We start from the raw sequence: 21,483 nt of genomic DNA, 5'->3' as shown, positions 1-21,483 counted from the left end.
ATTGAAAAATGGAATCAATTTAGGTGTTAGATGGGAACATTTTTAGTTAATTCTGGCTATATGTCTTTGATAGACTATTATGCAGCCATTAAAATCATAACTATAAAGAGCATTTTGCAATACTGAAAATGTTTATGACATATAATAAATATAATTAGGTAAGAAAACCAAGATAGAAAATTTCACATATATTCTGATCACAATTATGTTAAGAAGGTAAATGGGAATACCCCCAAATTAAACCGTATTGCTTCTCAGAAGTCCAACTTTAGTGCCAAATAAACTTACCACTGATGAAGAGAAGGAGGATGCTGGATACCAGGTGGAATTCACTTTGGAAGAGACCTATGGGGTAAAAGAATGATTATTTTCATAAATGAGAGCAGAAAATTATTGTATATATGGTAGCAAATGGCTACCATATATTTAACATTACACTAGTTACTGTGGGTATAAGGAAAAGGACTTGGTGTTTGCTCTTAAGGGTCACAGAGTCTTTAAAGAGGTACAGCAAACTATGAGAAAATAAGAAACCATAATATAAATCATAATACAAAATACCTTTTTTTACGCCATATTTCCCTAACTTTTGGCCTGGAAAATGGTAGTCACCACAAATCTTTTTTTTTTTTTTTTAAAGATTTTATTTACTTATTTGACAGAGATCATAAGTAGGCAGAGAGGCAGGCAGAGAGAGAAAGCAGAGAGAGCAGGAAGCTGAGCAGAGAGCCCGATGCAGGGCTCGATCTCATGGGATCATGACCTGAGCCAGAGGCAGAGGCTTCAACCCACTGAGCCACTCAGGCACCCAGTCACTACAAATTTTAATATTAATCTAATAATTAATAATTAATTTAATATTAATTTAATAATTAAATATTAATAATAAAATAATATAAATATATTTATAAATATAATAAATATAAATATATAAATATAAACATATAAATATAAATAATAAATAATTAAATATTAATATTAATTAATATTAATATTTAATATGAAAACTCTTAGATGGTATCTAACACAATAGGTGTCAAATGTAAGGATAATAAGCCCATATAAATACCTGAACACAAATGCTCATAGCAGCTTTGTAATGGCCCCAAACTCAGCAACGACCCAAATGTCTGCCATTGGCTGGGACAGGGAAACTAATGAGGTATATCCACATGCTGGAATAGTACTCAGCAAGGAAAAGGAACCATTACACAGGCAGTAACAAGGATAACTATAACAATTATACCAGGTGAAAGAAGTAAGACATAAAAACAGTACACAGTGTACGATTCCATTTATATAAAACTAAAAAATGCAAACATAGTGTTGGAAAGCAGATCAGCGGTTGCCTGGGGATGATGGCAGACATGCAGAAGAAGGGGTTAGAGGAAATATTTTTGGGGTGATGGATAGGTCCCCTATCTTGATTGTGATGATGTTTTCACAGGTATATATAAATATAAGACTTATCAAATGGTATACTTTAAATGTGTATGGTTTATATTGATTTTATTTCAAGAAAGCGGTTTTTAAAAATGCCACACGTAGGAAAAGAATGTGACGTATAGGTAACATTTAATAGGGTATAATCCAGCTGGAGGGGGGAGGAGCCAGTTACAATAAAGTAACTCCTCATTTGTATATATGCTATAGAAGTTGATTTAAGAAATATTCAAGTCAAAGTGAGAAAACTGAAACACCTGGAATGGGTTATAAAGGAAAACTGCAATCTAATAATCTTTTATTTTGTCTGAAGATAGACATGTTAACCAAAGGATTTAGGGCTACCTGAAGTGGAAGAATTTGTGTTCCTGCGGTACTGTCCAGGGGAAAGGATGCATGTCCTTTGGGTCAGCAAACAGTTCTTCCAAATGCCTCATCTACTTCCTCTCCCATTCCCCACAAAAGCTACTTCAGACTAAATCAACACTCCTCTGGAGCCCACCAGGTCTTATTTATAGCCATATTCCCAACACCAACATGGTACCTGGTACCTAGCAGGTGTTTAATAAGTATCTACAGAACAAATGAAAGGTCCACCGGGTTGGCCGACTGCCCCCACCGCAGACCAGGTTAGCAGCCAGTACTTCCCCTATCAGGTTTATCGGTCTGTGTTTTAATTGCCTGGGTACTTGTCTGTTGCCCAAAAGGCTTGAAGTTTCACGAAGGTAGCCCCTACATCTGTCTTATTCACCTACTTTACAGTTACTGTGATCAAGACTGTCCAGATATGGAAAATAGCCAAGCTGTCGGTGCTCATTCGGTGTTATTCTTACACTTTCTGCTCTCACTCCTTGTCATTTCGAAACTTCTCTTATCTCCTTGCTACTATCTCATATCTCCTTGCATTCTCTATCTCCCTGCCACTTATTTGCTCTTATTCCTGGCTACTTCAAAGCTTATCTCACTCCTTGCTATTTCAAACCTTATTCTCTCAAAGCTTCCAACCCCTGCTGCTTCCCGCACCACCTCAGGAGCTGACCTTCGTTCTTCCTCCTTCAGAGCCAACAGAAACCAACAGCTGAGAATGTCAACTTCTTACTAGCCAATCTACAAGACTGACTTCCACCTATCATTTCTTCCTCCCTTCCTCTTATAAGGGAGCAGTTAGCTAGCAAGCTCTGTGAGGATTAAGCGACGTCTGTGTGGTGCACAGAAGTGCACAACTATTTCCTATGGACTGACTGACAAGGTGCCTCTCCTCCAACTGCAGGCCATCTCTGCCTGTGCTCTAAAGCCCACCACGGACACTTCCAATGATCCTTTCCTGAACCTTAAACCTCTCCCCAACCAACAGCAAGGATTCTCTTTGCTAATGACCTTATTTCCTCATTTCCCACTAACCCTTCAATCTACTCCAGCCTTCATGACTAAACACCAGTGATTTCCTACATCCCATGGTGCTTCCCGGTCCTCCTGTACTGGACTTTTTTGTGTCCTTTCCACTCGTCACCCTCAGGGATGTCCTGAAATCTCTTCTGCCACTTCTCTGCCTTCTTTGCGGACTCATCCTCTGCTACCTGGCCACTAACTAATTAAATTCCTCAAGACTTGGTCCTAGGCCTTCTTGTCTCCTCATACTGGACATTCTCCTTGGATGACTTCATCAGCTCCTGTGACTTGGGGCTCTAGATTCTGATGGTGTCCAAATCTGTAGTTCTCAGCCAGCTCTTCCTCTTCAGGTAATACCCACCTAAGTGTCCTCATCACGCCTCTACATGGATGTTACTTAGGTGCACAATGAAAAAGCTGAACTCACCTTTCTCTCACCCACCTGCCCTGCTTTCTGTATCCCACCTTCAGAGAAGGGGGCCACTATTCACCTAGTTACCCAAGAAGAAACCTGAACATCACCCCAACTCCTCCCTCCCTCTTTCCACACTGAATCAAACAAATCCTGGCAATCTGTCCTAGAAGTCCTTTGAACCCAGCCCTTTTTCTCTACCCCTCCTGCCATCACCACAGTTTCTATCATCGGTGTCTCTCACCTGGACTTCAATAACCGTTTCCTAACAGATTTCCTGGCTCCGCTCTTATTTTTTTTTTTAAGAGTTTATTTATTTATTTGACAGAGATTGCAAGTAGGCAGAGAGGCAGGCAGAGAGAGAGGGAAGCAGGCTCCCCGCCGAGCAGAGAGAGCACGATGTGGGGCTTGATCCCAGGACCCTGAGATCGTGATCTGAGCTGAAGGCGGAGGCCCAGCCCACTAAGCCACCCAGGCGCCCCACAGGCTCCACTCTTATGCAATCTGAATCTGGTTTTCCAACCCATGGCTAGAGGAGTTTTCTAAAACACAAATCTGGGCAGATTACTCCATTGTTTAAAGAGCTCCAATGGCTTTCCTCTGTTCTTAAAAACTAATCTTGATGCTGCTTACAAGACTTCACACAGCATCTTTACTAATCAAGTTTCATAGCTGGCCACGTCCTCCTTGTGTCCATGCTGTAGGCATTTGGAACATGTTTTGTGCTCTCTCTGCCTGTGCACGTGCAGCCCCTTCCTGCCTGCAATTGTTTCATCCCATTTGCTTAGCTCACTCCTACTCCTTGGCTCCCTCTGTACTTTTGGGCATCAGTGCAGGTCAGTTTTGTATGTTTACTAGTAAGAAGCTGAGGAAATTCTCAACTGATGGTTTCTGTTGCCTCTGAAGTGGGAAAAACAAGGTTAACTCCTGAGAGTGAGGGGGAAGTAGCAGAGTCGGAAGCTTTTAAGTCACAATCTCAAATCTAGGCCAAGCACCCGGTTATAGTGCTCATATAACACCTAAATTCCTCTATTTCTTATACCACATTGTAGAATAATAGTTTAATTATTAAGTCTCTCTCCTCTTAGATCACTAGACGGCCGTGTTCTCTATCCTTGGCCCCATTCCTGGAATCGAGTAAGCATTCAGTAATATTTTTGCAGAATGAAAGAATGAGTACTCATCAAGCAATCATTTTCTATTAATTATGTTTCATGTTTACTCTCTTACAGAGCAGGAAATGTACAGATCAGCCAACCTGAGCGTTCTGGGCCACTTAATTTTATTTTTTCATTTGCATGCAGTCTCCCTGCCGTCAAGAGGGCATAAAAGGCACTGCATCTGGCATAATAAAACATTAGCATATAGTTTTTGATAAGTTGGATCTCCTATCTTCATTTCCCAAGAAACACTCACTAGCACTGTTGCTAAAGAAACTATCCTTCAATCAGTCACACCAAAATTCTTCCTCTCTCGCTATTATTTCCTCCTTTATCAGGCACTCCCTTTTCCCTTTGGCTGAAGTTCTGCTAGTCTTACAAAACTCAAACCTGAAGCAAACTCCTTTTGGAATCTTTTCCTGAAATGTACAAGTTGAGTTTGGGATAGTTTCCCTACAGCCCTGCCGTACTCTGTGCACTCCCACTGTTAGCACTTATCATTCAATATAACAGAGGAGCCTTCAGTGAGAGTTGCACTTACCTCTCCTTTTCCCAAAGCCTGGGGACAGTACTTGACACAAAAAGAGATACCAAGTCCTGAATTCTCAGCCCCATCAGTCACTACTTGGGAGAACCTGGATCACCTTAACTGTCAGGTAATTGACTTTATTATATTCATGAATTCCAGTATTCACAAATTTTCTTAAAAATACAAAGTGGTGGAGCTAGGTGGTGCCTGGGTGAGCGATCTACTCTTGGTTTCAGCTCAGGTCATGATGTCACGGTTGTGAGATTGAGCCCTGCGTCAGTCTCCAACCTCAGTGTGGAGTCCGCTTGAGATTCTCTCTCTCCCTCTGCCCCTCCCCCTGATCATGCTCTCTTTTTCTCTCTCTGAAATAAATAAATCTTAAAAAAAAAAAAAAAGGTGGAGTTGGGAAAGAATGCAAGTATGATTGTAAACCCTGTACTCTTTAAACCAAATCACTGAAGGCAAGTCCTGTGTCTCTTTAAGACTGGTTTTCTTATCTCTGAATGTGAGTGATAAACCCACTGTAAGTTGAAAATGTATTTAATATAGCTAACCTACCAAACATCATCGCCTAGCCTAGCCTACTTTAAATGTGCTCAGGACACGTACATTAGCCTGAAGTTGGGCAAAATCAACTAACACAAAGACTATTTTATAATAAAGTGCTGAATAGCTAATGTAATCAACTGAATACAGTTCTGAAAGTGAAAAACAGAATGGTTGTATGAGTACAGAATGGTTGTAAGTGTATTGGTTGTTTAACCTTGTGATCACATGGCTGACGGAGAGCTGTGACCCCTGCTGAGGCCCAGCGTCCCTCAAGAGTATCATACTGCATTTCACTGGGGCATGGGGGGCATAAAAACTCAAAATTCCAAATACAATTATGTGTTGCTTTCACACCACCGTAAAGTGAAAAAGTTTTAAGTTTAGCCATTGAACATCAAGGACCAAATGTACTTAAAATTACTGAAAACACGAACTCTTTCCTTTACAGATCCTTTCGATGATCCTCTGAAATTCGTGACTGCCAGAATCTAGACCACTCTTTATCAAAGTTTCTTTTCTTTTCTTTTTTAAAGATTTTATTTATTTGACAGAAAGAAACAGCGAGAGAGGGAACACAAGCAGGGGGAGCGGGAGAGTGAGAGGCAGGCTTCCTGCTGAGCCTCACATGGGGCTCGGCACAGGGCTTGATCCTGGGATCATGACCTGAGTTGAAGGCAGACGCTTAATGACTGAGCCACCCAGGCGCCCCTTTATCAAAGTTTTGTGTTACAGTTACTCCTCTGTGGCTAAGGATTACTATTTCTGTTCTTTTCCAGGTCAACTCAGAAGTTTCTTCAAATGAATCAGAAAATAGTGTCTATTTCCACAATAAAGTACATAGGAAGGAAGACTCTTCTCCTTGATTTAAAGGACAAAATACTTTTTTTTTTTTTTAAAGATAGGCAGAAGGTTGGGGAGTGGGAGAGAATCTTAAGCAGGCTCCACCGTAGCACAGAGCTTCCATCCCTCAACCCTGAGCCAAAATGATCTGGATGCTTAATCAACTGAGCCACTCAGGTATCTCATGGCAAAATACCTTCTTAAGGATCAGTGACTCACTCATGGTGGGGAAGCAAAGGAAAAAAAGTTAGTTTTAGTAAAGGAATTCAAGGATAAGTTGGTAATGGAAAATACTTGGTGGAAACTTTGTATCCCTATTACTAAAAAAAAAGATACTAGAAAAATAGAACTAGGATCACAGCAAGAAATAGGTAAGCCAGATTATCTGACAAATTCTTCCAGCCCATGCTCCACGCTGTCCCATTAAATAGCATTTAAATATGAAACTTTGCTGACTTTGCTAAGAATATTACAAATGTAAGTTTCTGCAGTAGAATTCACTGCAACCTCGTAAGTACTAATATTATCTACAAGTCCAGCAATATAGAGGAAGAAGTTTCCAGGATGGATGTAACAAGTAAGAAGGGCAATGTTGTTTCTTGTAGGTTGGAGAATGTTTCCTGCAGGAAATCGCACCTTCTAAGTCCTTGCTAGGCAGTTAAAACTGGGGAAGGGCTATGAACAGAGTTAGAAACCACAGGCCTCAGGCATGCAGCTCCTGTAGCTCTACCACCTCTCCTTAGGCCAACTTCAGAAGGGACCCAATCCCCACCATGGGCCAGTGATGAGGGTGTGCTGATATACTAGGAGCTGACTTTGGGTTAGGAACTTGGAATTAACACTTCCTGTTTATTTTCTATTACCTGTTGTAGAGATGTTAATTACCTCATTTTCTTTTTTTTTTAAAGAGAATTATTTCTACATATGAAGCAGTTTTTTTTTTTTTAAGATTTTATTTATTTGTCAGAGAGAGAGAGAGAGACTGAGCACAAGCAGGGGGAGCAGCATTTAGAGGGAGAAGCAGGCTCCCCGCTGAGCAAGGAGCGGGATGCAGGACTCGATCCCACAATCCTGGGACCATGACTTGAGCTGAAGGCATATGCTTAACCAATCTAGTTCATCTCGTGTTCCATCATTTTTTAAAAAAGAGACGTTTAGTCCCTGGCATGTGCTTGGGACATACTGGTAGCATAACTATGTGCCCTTATTTACCACGAGCGTGAATCCTGAAACTTTGCGAAAAAGTCTAACTGAAAGTCTTGGCAAGAAAAGGGACAGTCTACAGCCTGTGGAAAATGCAAAGAGACACAGCTAGGGCAAACAGCTCAGCAAACAGCTGCTTTTGGGGACAACCTCCTGTAAGCTTTCTAGAAGGAGATTCAAAGTTCATTCACTGACCCTCCCCCTCGTGCGCTTCCTTCCTTCACCATGGATTATCAGACAGTGAAGTAGCGTGGGGCGGAAGGGAACAATCTGGTAGCTCTGGGCAGGGGAAAGAACTCTAACAAAGGTGACCAGGAAAGGGAATTTCTGGTGTGAGAGAGGTGACTGGCACAGAGGTGAGAGGGGACTACGAGGGATAGAGCAAGGGTGACTGGCTGCAGGGACTGGGAGGGCTGGGGGAGGAGAGTGGGCCAGAGCTAGAGGAGAACCTCCCAGAGTAAAAGGGCAGCGGGCCAGGGGTGACAGTCCAGCACCCAACGAGGGCGCATAATAAGTAAAGGGGTGGGACCGGGCCGCACGGGTCTGGTGGGAACAGGAAGGTCGGCTAAGAAGGGTTTTTTGGCTCAGAGGGGATGGAAAGGACGCAATTCTTAGCTTCGCGATCCCTCGGTACCACCCTCACTCGCCTGCAGGATCCGGGCCCGCACTGCCGCCGCTGCCACCACCGCCGCCGCCATGGTCCTCAGCCGCCTCTTGTCCTTCTCTACGTACCCCTACTGCGGGTGACTCCCCAGAAGCTCTACCGCCGCCAGGCCTAGCCCCCGCAATCCTGCCGCACCGCCTCATTGGTGGAGAAGACTATTTCCTCCAGCCAATCACTAGCCCTAACACCTGACTCCACCCCTTAGTCCCAGTCTTAGAGATATGCGATTGGTCAAAAGTGGAAGAGCCCTAGCCCCCTCCCACCTCAGCAAATTCTGTTGGCGGAGGTAGGGCAGTCGCCCCTGGCTAGGGTACTCCGTATTGAGCCCTCGGAGGAGACGCCCCCTAAACGGGAACCCCGATTGGCCACACGGACGACGGCGGCCCCACCCCCTCTTCGAGGAACATAAATAAGACCCTTCAAGAACTTTGCAGCCGCTCCACCTCATCTCCCTGCGCGAGGGGGTGTGGCCAGCACTGGGGGCGGGGCTAGGCAAAGATTGCCCTATAGGGCGGGGAAATGAGACGGGGCTGCGAGTTGAGGATAGGATTTCTTGGGGGGGGGCGTGGTTTATGGATCTTTGCTTTCCCGCCGACGGTTGACCACGTCACGTGACATGGGTTGGAAGATGGCGTCTCCCACAGACGGTAAGAGCCGGCTTAGGGATCTTTCCGCTGCAACCTCCTTCCTTGCTCTGCTGGAGACTTCCACTCTGTCTGCCCCGTAGACTAACGCTTTTTTGGGGGGGGCTCCAACTCTTGGCTTTCCACTTTTCCTTTCCACTGCGTGTTCGTCCTCAAGCTCGGCGGTTCTTCACAGAAGCTCTGGAGGTGCCCGATTTCCCCTCAGTACCAAGAGGGTGAAGAAGGGCACCCTCGTGGGGCGCATTCCAGGCGAAAGGACTAGGGTCGCCCTGGCCTTGCCTTAGCCCCATTTGGGTGAGGCAGGGCCGAGGAGGAGATACTGCTGGGGTAAATGCGGTGACTTAGTGTAGCTTTCTCCTTCTCAGGGCACCCCATTGAAGGGTCGATTTTCTTCTTTTGGAGCATCTGGAACGATTCTCTCAAATCCTAGTTAGGGTTGGTGGCTGACCTCATCCCGGGATTAAGCCGCAAGCAAAACCTGATACTCTCCTGTCTGGGTAGATTGGCACCGTTTCCCTATCATGGCCCCTCCCAATGAGAGTCCGGAGGAAGATGAGAATTGAACACTTCAGTGTGGTCATATACTTATCTCATACACTCTTGCTTCTACTGTATATGTTGTTTCCCCAGGATGAGTGAGTGAATGATTTCTGTTTATATGTTGTCTAAGATGTAGGGCATTTCAGATAGCAATTAAGTGGTTTTGGTATAACCACATGTTTTTGCGCACGGTTCTGCCTTAGTTAGGTTTTGCAGTCATTTCTGAACTCACTTAAATTTTGCTTCTACCGCCACCATCCCCATGTCCATTTCATTGGTATGTGGTTTTTTCTTCTCAAACACATTTTGTGTTTGGAAAAAAATCTTGGAAGTTTGTTTCAGGAATAAGGAAATTCAGGCCAGGAGAGCTATTACTGAGTTCCCATCATGTGAAAGGCATAATGTTTTGGGAAAGGAAAAGATTAATCAATCATGTAAACACTTTTGCACTTTCAGGTCTTTCTTATTTATTTATTTATTTTTTACCCTTTTAAAAAGAAAGAGAGAAGCGAGAGAGAACGTGTGTGGGAGGAGGGGGAGGAAAAAGGACGAGGAAAGAATCTCAAGCGGACTCCGCTCTGAGCTTGAGCCCGAAGCAGGACTCGATCCTACGATCCTGAGATAATGTCAGGTCTCATGTTAGATGTCACCTCTCAGAGAAGATTTCCCAGAACACACAGTATCTGGAGTTGCCTGGCTTCACTATTATTTACTATCTCATACCTTCATTGTCAGCATGGTTATTCTGTTTGCCCCTTTCATGGTGGTTTATAAACTCCAAATCTTGTCCTGTTAATAGTTGGATCCCAGAATTTAGCAGTGTCTGGCAAGCGGCAGACCTTTTAGAATATTTACATAAATAAAATATTAGCCTGAGGTTTCACTTAACTTAGTGTTAGGTTTTTTGAGCACATGTGCATACTGTATAAGAAATTATGGGTGTTCAGAGTCAAAAGAGATTCCCTGGGGTGCCTGCTTGGCTCAGGCAGCCAACTCTTGATTTTAACTCAGGTCATGATCTCAGGGTCCTGAGATTGAGCCATACCTGGGGCTCCATGCTCAATGGGGAGTCTGCTTGAGGATTCTGTCTGTGCTCCTGCTCTCTCTCTCTCTCAAATAAATAAATCTTAAAAAAAAAAAAAAAGGGAGAGAGAGAGAGAGCGATTCCTTCTCCTTGCTGGATGCTGTCTTAAAATGTACTTTTTCTTGCCAGAAAAAAAGGATATTTAAAAAGTTGGCTAAGGGAATGGGTAGTTACTATTTAATGAGTAGAGAATTTCAGTTTGGAATGGTGAAAATATTCAGGAGATGGATGGTAATGATGGTTACACAGCAGTGTGAATGTTTTTAATGCCACTGAATTGTACCCTTAAAAATGGTTGAAGTGGTGAATTTTGTTATGTATATCTTACCAGAATTAAAAAAAAAAAAATCAGCCAGGTGATAGAAGTAATTGCTATTAAGATTTTTAGTTTATTACTAAATTGTTTTTATATTTATAAGTTTTATAGGTTTTATTTATTTTTTTATAAGATTTTAATTATTTGACAGACAGAGATCACAAGTAGGCAGAAAGGCAGGCAGAGAGAGAAGGGGAGGGAAGTAGGCTCCCCCCTGAGCAGAGACCCCGATGTGGGGCTCGATCCCAGGACCCTGGGATCATGACCTGAGCCGAAGGCAGAGGCTTTAACCCACTGAGCCACCCAGGCGCCCCTAAGTTTTATAGGTTTTAGAGCTATGTCCCTTGTATTTAATTTTTTTCCTGTCTTCTCTATTTCTTTTACTTTTTTGGCTAGGAAAAATATTGGAAACATTTTTCCCCCATTGGTCTTCTAGCCATCTCTGTACTCACTCTATTTGCATACTTGATTTTTAAGAAAAGGTTTCATTCATTTATTTGAGAGAGAGCGCACATGAGCAGAGGGGGAGGGCAGAGGGAAGTGGAGAAGCAGACTCTCTGCTGAGCAGAAAGCCCTATGTGGGGCTTGATCCCAGGGCCCTGGAATCATGACCTGAGCTGAAGGCAGACCCTTAAACACCTGAGCCACCCAGCCACCCGCTTGGGATTTCTTTGAAAAGGAAAACTTTGAAATTACTTAGTGTGAGAGTAACACTCATAGCAGAATCTGAGTTATGCCCCAGACTGTGGTATCATAAGACCACCCTTGTTTGTTATCAGATCCTATTCTCGATAGGTTCACTTTTGTTATGGTTGAGCTTCCCATCACTAATATTCCTAAGGAGTTTGAAAGTTGGAATTTTGTGTATTACACACAGCTTTTCTTTGTTACCATTTTTGGATGCTTTAGTTAAGGCAATTTATTAAGGGTTGAGTTCTTTACCGATTAGAATGTTGTTGGAAATTCCCTTAGACTATTTGGGGGAAAAATTTCAGGTTAGAGAAAAATACATGTTGAAAAATTTTATACGTATGTACATTTTCCAGGGAATGAGGCTGTAACTGCCCCCCCCCACCCCAGATTTTTGGAGATGAGACTCACCCAGAAAATGTTAAGAACCACTGTTTAGATCATTAATTAATGTAACTCGTTAGGATACTGAGCACAAAATATGTATTCAACAAATATTAATTGTTATTAATTTTGAGCACTTATGGTGTGCTGAGGCAAAAGTGGCAAAAGAAATGGTATCAAAGAATTAGGTAAGGGCTGGATCATGCATGATTTATTTTTAGGGCATGGGCGATATACATTCATGAAATTAGCTGGGAAGAAGTCCCTTACTCTGAAGAGTGACACAAATTGATTGACATTTAAAAAAAATAAAAAAAAATCAGTTCTGGCTACTTTGTGAAGAACAGATTTGGGTAGAAAGGGGAAGAGGTAAGAATAGAAGCAGGGAGAACCGTTGAGAGGCTTCTGAAGTATCTGCGAGAGAAGTGATGATTCTTTGGTTAATTTGTTTGGTTTCATGGTGTGTTTTGGAGATGGAAACTGCTGGATTTACTAATGGATTGTAATGGAAGGTTGAAGGAAAGGGAGGCATGAAGTATGGATGATTTCTAGGTTTTGATCTGAGAACTGGGGTTCATGGTGGAGCTCTTTCTTGAGATGAAGGTGGTTTTGAACGTAATTATTGGACTCAGAAAGATTTTCACACATGTAAATGGACAAGGATGTTGAGAGTTATCAGAGTTCTGGCAGAGAATTTTGTTAAGTAGCCTCTTAGCTATACTTCTGAAGTCCTGGGAAAGATAGGGACTGGAAATATAAATGTGGAGTTATTGACATATAAATGATGGTAAAGGCTATGGGGCTAGATGAGATCTCTTTGGAGGCTTTAGGTAGAGAGTGAAACCAGCCTGGGGTGGGACCTGAGTGGAAGAAAGTAAGGAAGGAGTTGGTGAGGTAGGAGAAAAACCAATTTTACAGAAGCTGGAAGTGGAGTTTTTCTTTTCTCTCTCTTTTGTTTTTAAGATCTATTTATTTATTTGAGATAGAGAGAGCATGTGAGGTGAGGGTGGGGGGGGGACAGAGGGAGAGGGAAAGTGGGAAAATCTCAAGCAGACTCCTCGCTGAGTGTGGAGCCTAATGCAGGGCTTGATCTCACAACCCTAAGATCATGACCTGAGCCGAAACCAAGAGTCAGACACTTAACTGACTGAGCCACCCAGGTGCCCTAGAAGTGGAGTTTTTCAAGGAGAGTGGTCAGTGTGTAAATGCTGCAAAGAAGTCACAGACAACAGAGAAGTGACCACTGGGTTTAGCAACATAGGTCACAGATGACCTTGACCATAGCACTCTCCATGTATAGGGAAGCAGAAGCCCGATTGTCTTGGGTTAAGGAGAGAACGTGAGGTGAGGAAGTGGAGACGTCAGGATAGACGACGTAAGACCTTTCGTAATGAAGGAGGAGTAAGGAGGTAATGGGGTCACGGAAGAGTTTTTTTTTTCAAAGAAGGGGAATTCTAAAGCAGGCTTGCTTGCTGTTGAGTATGAGCCAGGAGAGAAGGTAGAAATTGTGCAAGAGAGATTATTCAAGATAATGTCTTTGACAGAGCAAGAGAAATTGACATCCAGAGCTCTTCAGAGGAGTTTGTCTTAATTGGGAAAAGTCTAAGAGTATGAATGAATATGCAGGTGGGTTTGTTGAGATTTATTTTTCCTAATACCCTGTTAAAATGTTGCTCCCATTTTAGAGATCAGAGACGTGAAGTTTGATGAAGGAGAATGATTTATTTGTATAGTATCATGCCCCAGGAGTATCAGTGGTTATATAACTCATATTTCTGAAGCACATGGGTTTAGTCAGTTAAGCGTCTGCCTCCAGCTCGGGTCATGATCCCAGAGTCGGCTTCTCCCCCTGTCCCTCACCCTGCTTGCGCTCTCCATCTCTCTGTCAAATAAATAAATAAAATCTTTCTAAAAAAAAAAAAAAAAGACTTCCAAGTGAATGTTCCAGTTTGTTGTGTTCTTTGAGACTAAAATGCTGTAAGATATAAATTAACGTGTTTTGTGTCTTCTTGGCTCTTCTTGGTGTTTTGTTCCAGGGACAGATCTGGAAGCATCTTTGCTAAGTTTTGAAAAACTTGACCGTGCCTCACCAGACCTTTGGCCAGAACAGTGTAAGTTTTTGGTTTCTTGATATCAGAATCAATACAGCAGAACCCAGTGCTATTTTGAGAGATATTTTTGGTTATCATTTAACTGTAATGGTTAAAATTTTGGTTTTACTTCACAGGGAAGAGACTGAATTCTGTGGTCTAATGTTAGGAATAGCTGTCTGGTAGTTTAACTTTTTCAGGACACAGTGTGACTCAGGAAATGATAGAGGGCCTTAAAAAAATTGAATCATTATGTAATAAGTTCATAGTACAGAGATATAGAAAGTAGTAGTTCCTCACCTCCTTCACTCACTCTTGTAAACTCACAATTAATAGTTTGATACAAATCCTTTTGACCTTTTTTATGATTATATAGGTAAACAAATATTTATTTTTAAAGTATACAGCAGGGTTTTTTGGGTTTGTTTGGATTTTTGTTCTATTTTTGTTTTTGGTTTTTTGGTACAATGATGGGGTCATATGTACATGCTTAAGCTAATGTAGCTTAACTCATTCTACCTAGTAATTTATTAATGGCTCTTTCTATGTTAGTAGGTATAAATCTACTTCATTTTCCTAAAGTATTTTATTATAATAGATAAACTGTAGTTTATATATTCCTACCCTATTTGGATACCTTAGATCCACTGTTTGATATTACAAACAACTCAAAATGTATCTTTGTGCGCAAGGAAGAGGATGGCTGTGTCTGAGAATGCCCATTTACCTACATACCAGCCAATATTGGATGTTACCAAAATTTTTTTTAAAAGATTTATTTATTTATTTTAGAGGGCAAGGAGGGGCAGAGGGAAGGGGAGAGAGGGAATCTCAGAAAGACTGCATGCTGAGCGCAGAGGCTGATGGGAAGGAGTGGGGGTGAGAGGGTGCGCTCAGTCTCATGACTCTTAGATCATGATCTGAGCCAAAACCAAGAATCAGAAGCTCAACTGACTGAGCCACCAGGTGCCCCTGGATGTTACTAATTTTTATTATTTTTAATTCATATTTCTTTATTAGTGAAGTTGAACAGTATTTTATTTTTAAATATCTGCCCCCCCCTTTTTTTTTTGACAGAGAGAGATCACAAGTAGGCAGAGAGAAAGGGGGAAGCAGGCTCCCTGCTGAGCAGAGAGCCCGATGTGGGGCTCCATCCCAGGACCCTGAGACGATGACCTGAGCCGAAGGCAGAGGCTTAACCCACTGAGCTACCCAGGCGCCCCATGCCTTTTTTTTTTTTTTTTAACTTGACAGAGAGAGCACAAGTAGGCAGAGTGGCAGACAGAAGGAGAAGGAGAAGAAGCCTCCCCACTGAGCAGGAAGCCCTATTCGGGGCTTGGTCCTAGGACCCTGGAATCATGACCTGAGCCGAAGGCAGAAGCTTAACCCACTAAGTCACCCAAGGGCCCCTGAATATCTGCTTTTTATCTTTTATGTTTTCTAATGTGATTCTTCCCCTGAAGCATTTAAATAAACAATTACGCAATTAACAATCCCTGACAAGACAGAATACCTAAAAAAGAAATTTAAACTTTCTGATAAGAGATAGTGTATCTCCCCATTCTCTCATCCAGCTGACTCCTGTCCTTGCAAGTTCGGTTGAGGCATTTTCTCTAGGAAACTTTTCCTGCCCCCTCAATCTGATATAGATTTCTTCCCCCGCCCCCATCATGCCTGGTATCTTTCTTGGAGCATTTAACCAGTATTAGTTACTGAGTTACTCTTTCTCCTCTTCCAGACTATAAGCCCCTTGAAGACAAGGCTGTTTTCTTCTTAGTATTTGGCTCCTCTCTATCTGGGGCACTAAAATGTATATTAAATAAATAAATAATGTGTTTTTTCTTTTCAGTACCAGGTGTCGCTGAATTTGCAGCTTCCTTTAAAAGTGTAAGTAATATTTCACTTACCTAATGAAGCTTATCCAGTGTTTTGCTCCTTAATAAAAGTTCAAATATCCCCTGTTTTCTTATTCTCAAGTAAAATATCATAGGTTTCCAATCAGATTGTAACTAGAGCCCTGGAAATCTGTGTATATTATCATCATGTTGATAATAATGTCTTCCTCTGTTCAGATATTCCGTTTTGGCATTTTGACTTTTGCCTATTAGCCTCTTTTCTTAGCTTAAAAGCTTTTAAGGTAAAGCCGTTGAAATCTTTAATGTAACATCACTATTCTTTTTTGCCCAAACCATGATTTTGAAGCTTTTCTCTGTTGTTTATGGGATGCATTTGACCTTATCTTATACCTCTTTACTGGCTTTTGAAGTTTCTCAGTGGCTCATCAAAAAGCAAAGGAAGACATCCATTAGAGCCACAACCTTTGTACTTTCTGGGCAGCAGGCGCTGTGCTCGATGCTGTCTGTATATTCTCTTATAATCCCACAAGCAGGAGAACGTGATTATAGAATCAGCTAGCGCTTACATAGTGCTTACCATATCCCTGGCACTCTTCTAAGTACTTTATGTGTATTACTTAATCTTCACAAAACCATGTGGGGTGTAGGTACTATTATTAGCCCAATTTTGCAAACAAGGAAATGGGCATAGAGAGAGAGGTTAAGTAGGTTATCCAAGGTTATATGCTATACATGGCAGAACCAGGCTTTGAATCCACTATCTGATTATTAGCATCCATACTCTTAACACTATATGCAGAAGCATTTGAGTCCAGTGTTTTAAAAAAAAAAAAAAAAAAAAAAGGCACTAACTGAAAGAGAACCTTGGAAATTATTTACCCAAGTTCTAATGAGTGACAGACCAGGATTTGAATGCAAGTTACATCTATTACAGAACTCATGCTCTATCTAGTAAACCATGCTATTGGGGATTTGTACTATGACTCTCATTTTTTAAGTGAAGTGTGGTAGTTTTAAATGTTTTTAAAAGTAGTTTTAAATTTTTAAAATTTTGTTTTTAAACAGACTCTAGAGGTGCGCCTGGGTGGCTCAGTTGGTTAAGTGTCTGCCTTCAGCTCAGGTCATGATTCTGGGGTCCTGGGATTGAGCCCCGCATCAGGCTCCTTGCTCAACAGGGGGCCTGCTTCTCCCTCTCCTGCTTCCCCTGCTCGTGCTTGTTCTCTCTGTGTCAAATAAATAAATAAAATCTTAAAAAAATAAAATAAACTGTAGAATTCTTCTTTGCCTGTATAGGGAAGAGCCACTGTAACAATGAAAGTTCAAGAACCTTCTGTGCCTTGCTATGTGCTTAGTATTCTCTACTTATTATTAGAGTCATAGGTGCTGAGTTAAATATTAAGGCCCCCCTAAGGGCACCTGGGTGGCTCAGTCAGTTCAGCGTCTGACTCTTGATTTTGTCTCAGGTCATGATCTTGGGGTCATCAGATCAGTCTCTGCATTGGGCTACTCACTGTACTTGTCCGTCTCGCTCTGCTGCTTCTCCCCCCACTTGTTCTCTGTCTCTCTCAAATAAATAAATAAAATCTTTAAAAAATAAACAGAAAAAAAAATATAGTAAGGTCCTGTGGCTTTCAGATTCCTTGAGAATATTTGCTCAGAGGTAGTTTAAACTTTGTAGCGTCCCATTTATTCAAGATCTAGGGTTGTATGAAAGCTGACCGGTGCTCATTTAGCATTCAGTAAGGGCTAAGCATGAAGAGTTCAGGATGGTGTAGGGATTTGGAGTCAAACACACTTGGATTTGAGTCCTGAATCTGCTGCTTCACTCTCCATGACCTGAGCAAGTTTCCTAACATTTTTGAGCCTTAGTGGTCTTATCTGAAGCTACCTCATAAGATTCTTAGTATAAAATGCTATCATGCATGTAAAATACTTGGCATAGTGCCTAAGACATAATAAACAGTTCTCAGTAGCTATTAGTATTAGATTAGCTTTTGTCTAGTAGATTGAGTACAAAGTACCTAACATAATTTTCTTACATTCTCATTCATACTTACTTTTCAGGTCAGTTAATTATATTTGGTAACAACTAAATATTTTGAGTTATAAATAGAAATAAGAGGTTTTTTAAAAAAAAGAAACTTTCATTAGGGGTACCTGGGTGGCTCAGTGGGTTAAGCCTCTGCCTTTGGCTCAGGTCATGATCTCAGGGTCTTGGGATTGAGTCCCACATTGGGCTCTCTGCTCAGCAGGGAGCCTGCTTCCCCCCGCCCCTCTGCCTGTCTCTCTGCCTACTTGTGATCTCTCTGTCAAATAAATAAATAAATAAAATCTTAAAAAAAACCCTTTCATTAAAATATGTTGTTTTTTGAAAATTTGATTATGTATCTACCTCTTCTCCCTAGAGGTATGCACATTTGTTTTAAGTTTTGTTTCAAGGGGTTTGGGTCATCCCAGAACCCCAGGTTAAAATCCCCTGGTATAGTCTGTTTCCCTACTGGTGGCCAAAAATGGCAAATTTGACTAATAGCCTTCTAGGAAAGGAAGTATAGAGTAGTGGTTTCTGAACTCAGACTTCCTGGGTTTGAATCTTGGCTCCAATAGTTGTGTGTCCAGAAGCAAGTGATTTATAATCTTCCTGTACTTCAGTTTTTTTTTCTCCTTTGTAAAATGAGGATAATAATACCTCCTTCATAGGATTGATTAGAAAATTAAGTCATACAATGCATTGGTCACATAGTATCCAGCAAATGTTAATTAAAGAAAAAAAAGAGGAAAAAGACTGAAAGCTGAAATAGTGTTTCTCAGCCATACCCCTGCCTACACAACAGAATCATCAGTGTGCAGTTGTGGAGCTTTTAAAAAATACATATGTACTGGTTGTAGCTTGGGATGTGTTCTGGGAGGCTGGACCTGTGAACGCTACAGTGGGTGTTCACTTAGCTTCACGTTGTCTTGTTTGTGTGATAGTGACACAGCATTCTGTTGCCTTTCTTACCTGTGGAAAAGGAGGGGGTCCACTGTTACGAGATGTGTTTGGATCTTTTTCAGTTAAGTGTAGGTTTCACCTTTGTTTTTAAATGAGCTGTAGGACTCTTCAGTGTCTGTAAAGCAAAGAGCCACTGCAACAATGAAAGTTCCAGAACCGTCTGTACTAAACACAGTGTGCATTGTTCTGTTATTTGGTTTGTATATTTAAGATGCTAAAATGTTTTTGAAGTTAAATGAACAGTAGTACATTAAAAAATACATATGTAACGTCCCTTGCTCTGTTCTCTCCAATGGACCCTCATTCCACCTCCAGTATTCTAAATCAGTGCATCTGGAGTGTGTCCAGGGCATCGGATTTTTTTGTTCCATAGATGATTCTCATGGGCAGCTAGGATTGAAAACTGTTGCCCAAAGTTATTCCAAGAATGGGCTCTTCATATTTTGTAACTTCACTTTTCAGAAATGAGAGGATGGGGCGCCTGGGTGGCTCAGATGGTTAAGCGTCTGACTTCGGTTCAGGTCATGATCCTGGGGTCCTGGATTGAGTCCCTGGGATTGGGTCCCTGTTCCTTGGGGAGCCTGCTTCTCCCTCTGCCTCTGTCTGTCTCTTTCTCTCTCTGTCTCTCATGCATAAATAAAATCTTAAAAAAAAAAAAAGAAATTAGAGGATAATTTAAAATTCTAAAGTTTTCTAAAGTGTCTACAATAAAATGAAATTTGAAGTGATGATCATTGCAGTCTTCTCACAAATTGAGGATTTCCTCTTTTTAAAAATTTTAACTGAAGTATAGTTGACATATATTAGTTTTGGGTGTACAAACATAGTGAATCATCAATTATATATATTACATTATTGTTTACTGTAGTCCCTGTGCTATACTTTTCATTTCTGTGACTTATTTACTTTATAACTGAAAGTTTGTACCTCTCAATCCCTTTCACCTATTTTGCCCATCCCCCCTAACACAACCACCAGTTTGTTCTCTGTATTCATGAGTCTGTTTCTGTTTTTTATCTGTTCATTTGTTTTGTTTTCAGTTTCACATATAGGTGTAATCACGTGCTATTTGTCTTTCTTTGTCTGACCTATTTTCACTTTGCATAATACCCCTTAGGTCCATTTATGTTGTCACAAATGGAAATATTTCTTTTTTTTTTTTTTTTTTTAAGATTTTATTTATCTTAGAGATAGTGAGTGTGGGTGGTGGGAGGGGCAAAAGGAGAGAATCTTCAAAGCAGACTCCCTGCTGAGTACTCCCTGCTGAGTACTGGGCTCAATCCCAAGATCATGACCTGAGCCAGAACTAAGAGTTGGCTGCTTAACCAGATGAGCCCCCCAGGTGCCCCAAGATTTCATTCTTTTTAGTGGTTGAGTAATATTCCTATGTGTGTTTGTGTGTGTGTGTTTAGAGAGAGAGAGAGAGACATCTTTCTGTGAATCTTCCCCTCTGCCAGAAAATGTTACTTCCTGATGGTCTCGAACAGTTCAGTTGGAGGTTTTTACCAGAATTGAATTTCAAGTAATTTCTTTCATTGCTTTACTAACCTCTTATCCATGAAATAGTAATAGTAGTCAGACCTTTCTTCTAAGATCATTTCCCTCGGACCAGCTGTAAAAATGAACAATTATTTTGCAAGGTCAATTATTTTGTAGGTCATATCTGAACCTAGAGAAATCTGGGTTTTTGAACCTGTAACTTGCCAGTATTTTCAAACAACCCGAAGGCTGTGTGAGAAGCTACTTTTCTGTAAGAAGGAAGATGACGGTCTCTTTACATTTTGTGTGTATCTGAGTGGTTATATTCTTATATTCTGACAGCCTATTACTAGTTCTCCACCCAAATGGATGGCTGAAATAGAACGTGATGACATTGACATGTTGAAAGGTAAGTAGTGCTTGTGACCTCTAACTTTTAACCTAACATTTATGTTCCTCTACAAACCACCTTTCCAGTTTTCTCTCACTGTTCCCTTACAAGTGTTTGCTGCAGTGAGACTGCCTACTTAACCAAGCTGATTGATGGTTCTTTATGTCAGAATGCTTATCTCTATTTTTCCGTATGTATAAATCCCTTCAATTCAAGACCCACTCATAATGATTTCTTCTGCTGCTAAATTCCTGTAATTATTCCTTTAATCCTAAAAGTTCCTTTAATTAACTTTTTAATTAACTTAATTAAAGGAATTAGCTTAATTCCTTTAATTAACTTTTATTTTGTATAATGCTATAGTTGACAAAAGCTCTCACATAAATTTTTCCCGTTTAATTCTCATAAAGGTCATGTGCATTAGGTATCGTGATATCCAAGTTTCAGAGGTTAACTTAGCCTAAGATTTATTAGAAAGAGTTAAAATTTAAACTGATATTTTAAATCCAGTCTCTTACCAGTTTAACACAAGTGCCTTATTTAGAAATTACTGCTGTATATTGTTGTCAGTACTATTAATTGATAATCCCTTAGTGGGTTAAGACATGTCTTTTAGTTCTTTCTATCCCATCAATTTCTCCACTAAGGAATACTATAAGTAGTGAATATTGTTGTTTGATAAATGACTTGGAACTCAACCACAAAGTAGAAATTTAAATTAAAAAACATTAATTTTCCTTGATTTTGCTCTACTTTATTTAACTTTTATCATCTTTCCGGTGATAAGATTCATGATGGTTGTAAAGTAATAGACTGAAATTAAGGTAAAAA

At 40.9% G+C, this 21,483-nt stretch overlaps 3 protein-coding genes across 6 annotated transcripts in view; 2 read left to right on the top strand and 1 right to left on the bottom strand.

Annotated features, from left to right (window-relative positions):
* Positions 1 to 6,345, top strand: part of BBOF1 (basal body orientation factor 1) — a gene marked incomplete at both ends in the record, with an annotated part of 54,382 nt that extends 48,037 nt beyond the window's left edge. The window contains one exon of the mRNA XM_080809630.1: positions 6,259 to 6,345. Coding sequence (XP_080665756.1) covers positions 6,259 to 6,345 — 87 coding nt within the window. The remainder of the gene's footprint in view (positions 1 to 6,258) is intronic.
* Positions 1 to 8,317, bottom strand: part of ALDH6A1 (aldehyde dehydrogenase 6 family member A1) — a 32,046-nt gene extending 23,729 nt beyond the window's left edge. For both annotated transcript variants that reach the window (XR_013967200.1, XM_080809610.1), the window contains exons 1-2: positions 8,173 to 8,317; positions 289 to 345 (exon numbers count right to left, since the gene is read on the bottom strand). Coding sequence is in view for 1 of the 2 variants with exons in the window: in XM_080809610.1 (XP_080665736.1) it covers positions 289 to 345; positions 8,173 to 8,223 (108 nt within the window). In the remaining variant the exon portion in view is untranslated. The remainder of the gene's footprint in view (positions 1 to 288; positions 346 to 8,172) is intronic.
* Positions 8,318 to 8,804: 487 nt separating this feature from the next.
* The window catches only part of LIN52 (lin-52 DREAM MuvB core complex component), a 116,617-nt gene continuing 103,938 nt past the window's right edge, over positions 8,805 to 21,483 (top strand). For 2 of the 3 annotated variants that reach the window (XM_080807640.1, XM_080807642.1), the window contains exons 1-4: positions 8,805 to 8,836; positions 13,884 to 13,958; positions 15,787 to 15,824; positions 20,604 to 20,670. In XM_080807640.1, the coding sequence (XP_080663766.1) occupies positions 8,806 to 8,836; positions 13,884 to 13,958; positions 15,787 to 15,824; positions 20,604 to 20,670 (211 nt within the window). In that variant the 5' untranslated portion in view covers position 8,805. The remainder of the gene's footprint in view (positions 8,837 to 13,883; positions 13,959 to 15,786; positions 15,825 to 20,603; positions 20,671 to 21,483) is intronic. The other variant, XM_080807641.1, reaches the window with a different exon arrangement.

Source organism: Martes martes (assembly GCF_963455335.1).
Source record: "Martes martes genome assembly, chromosome: 7".
NCBI classification, from domain to species: Eukaryota; Metazoa; Chordata; class Mammalia; order Carnivora; family Mustelidae; genus Martes; species Martes martes.
This window is presented reverse-complemented; position numbering and strand designations above follow the sequence as displayed.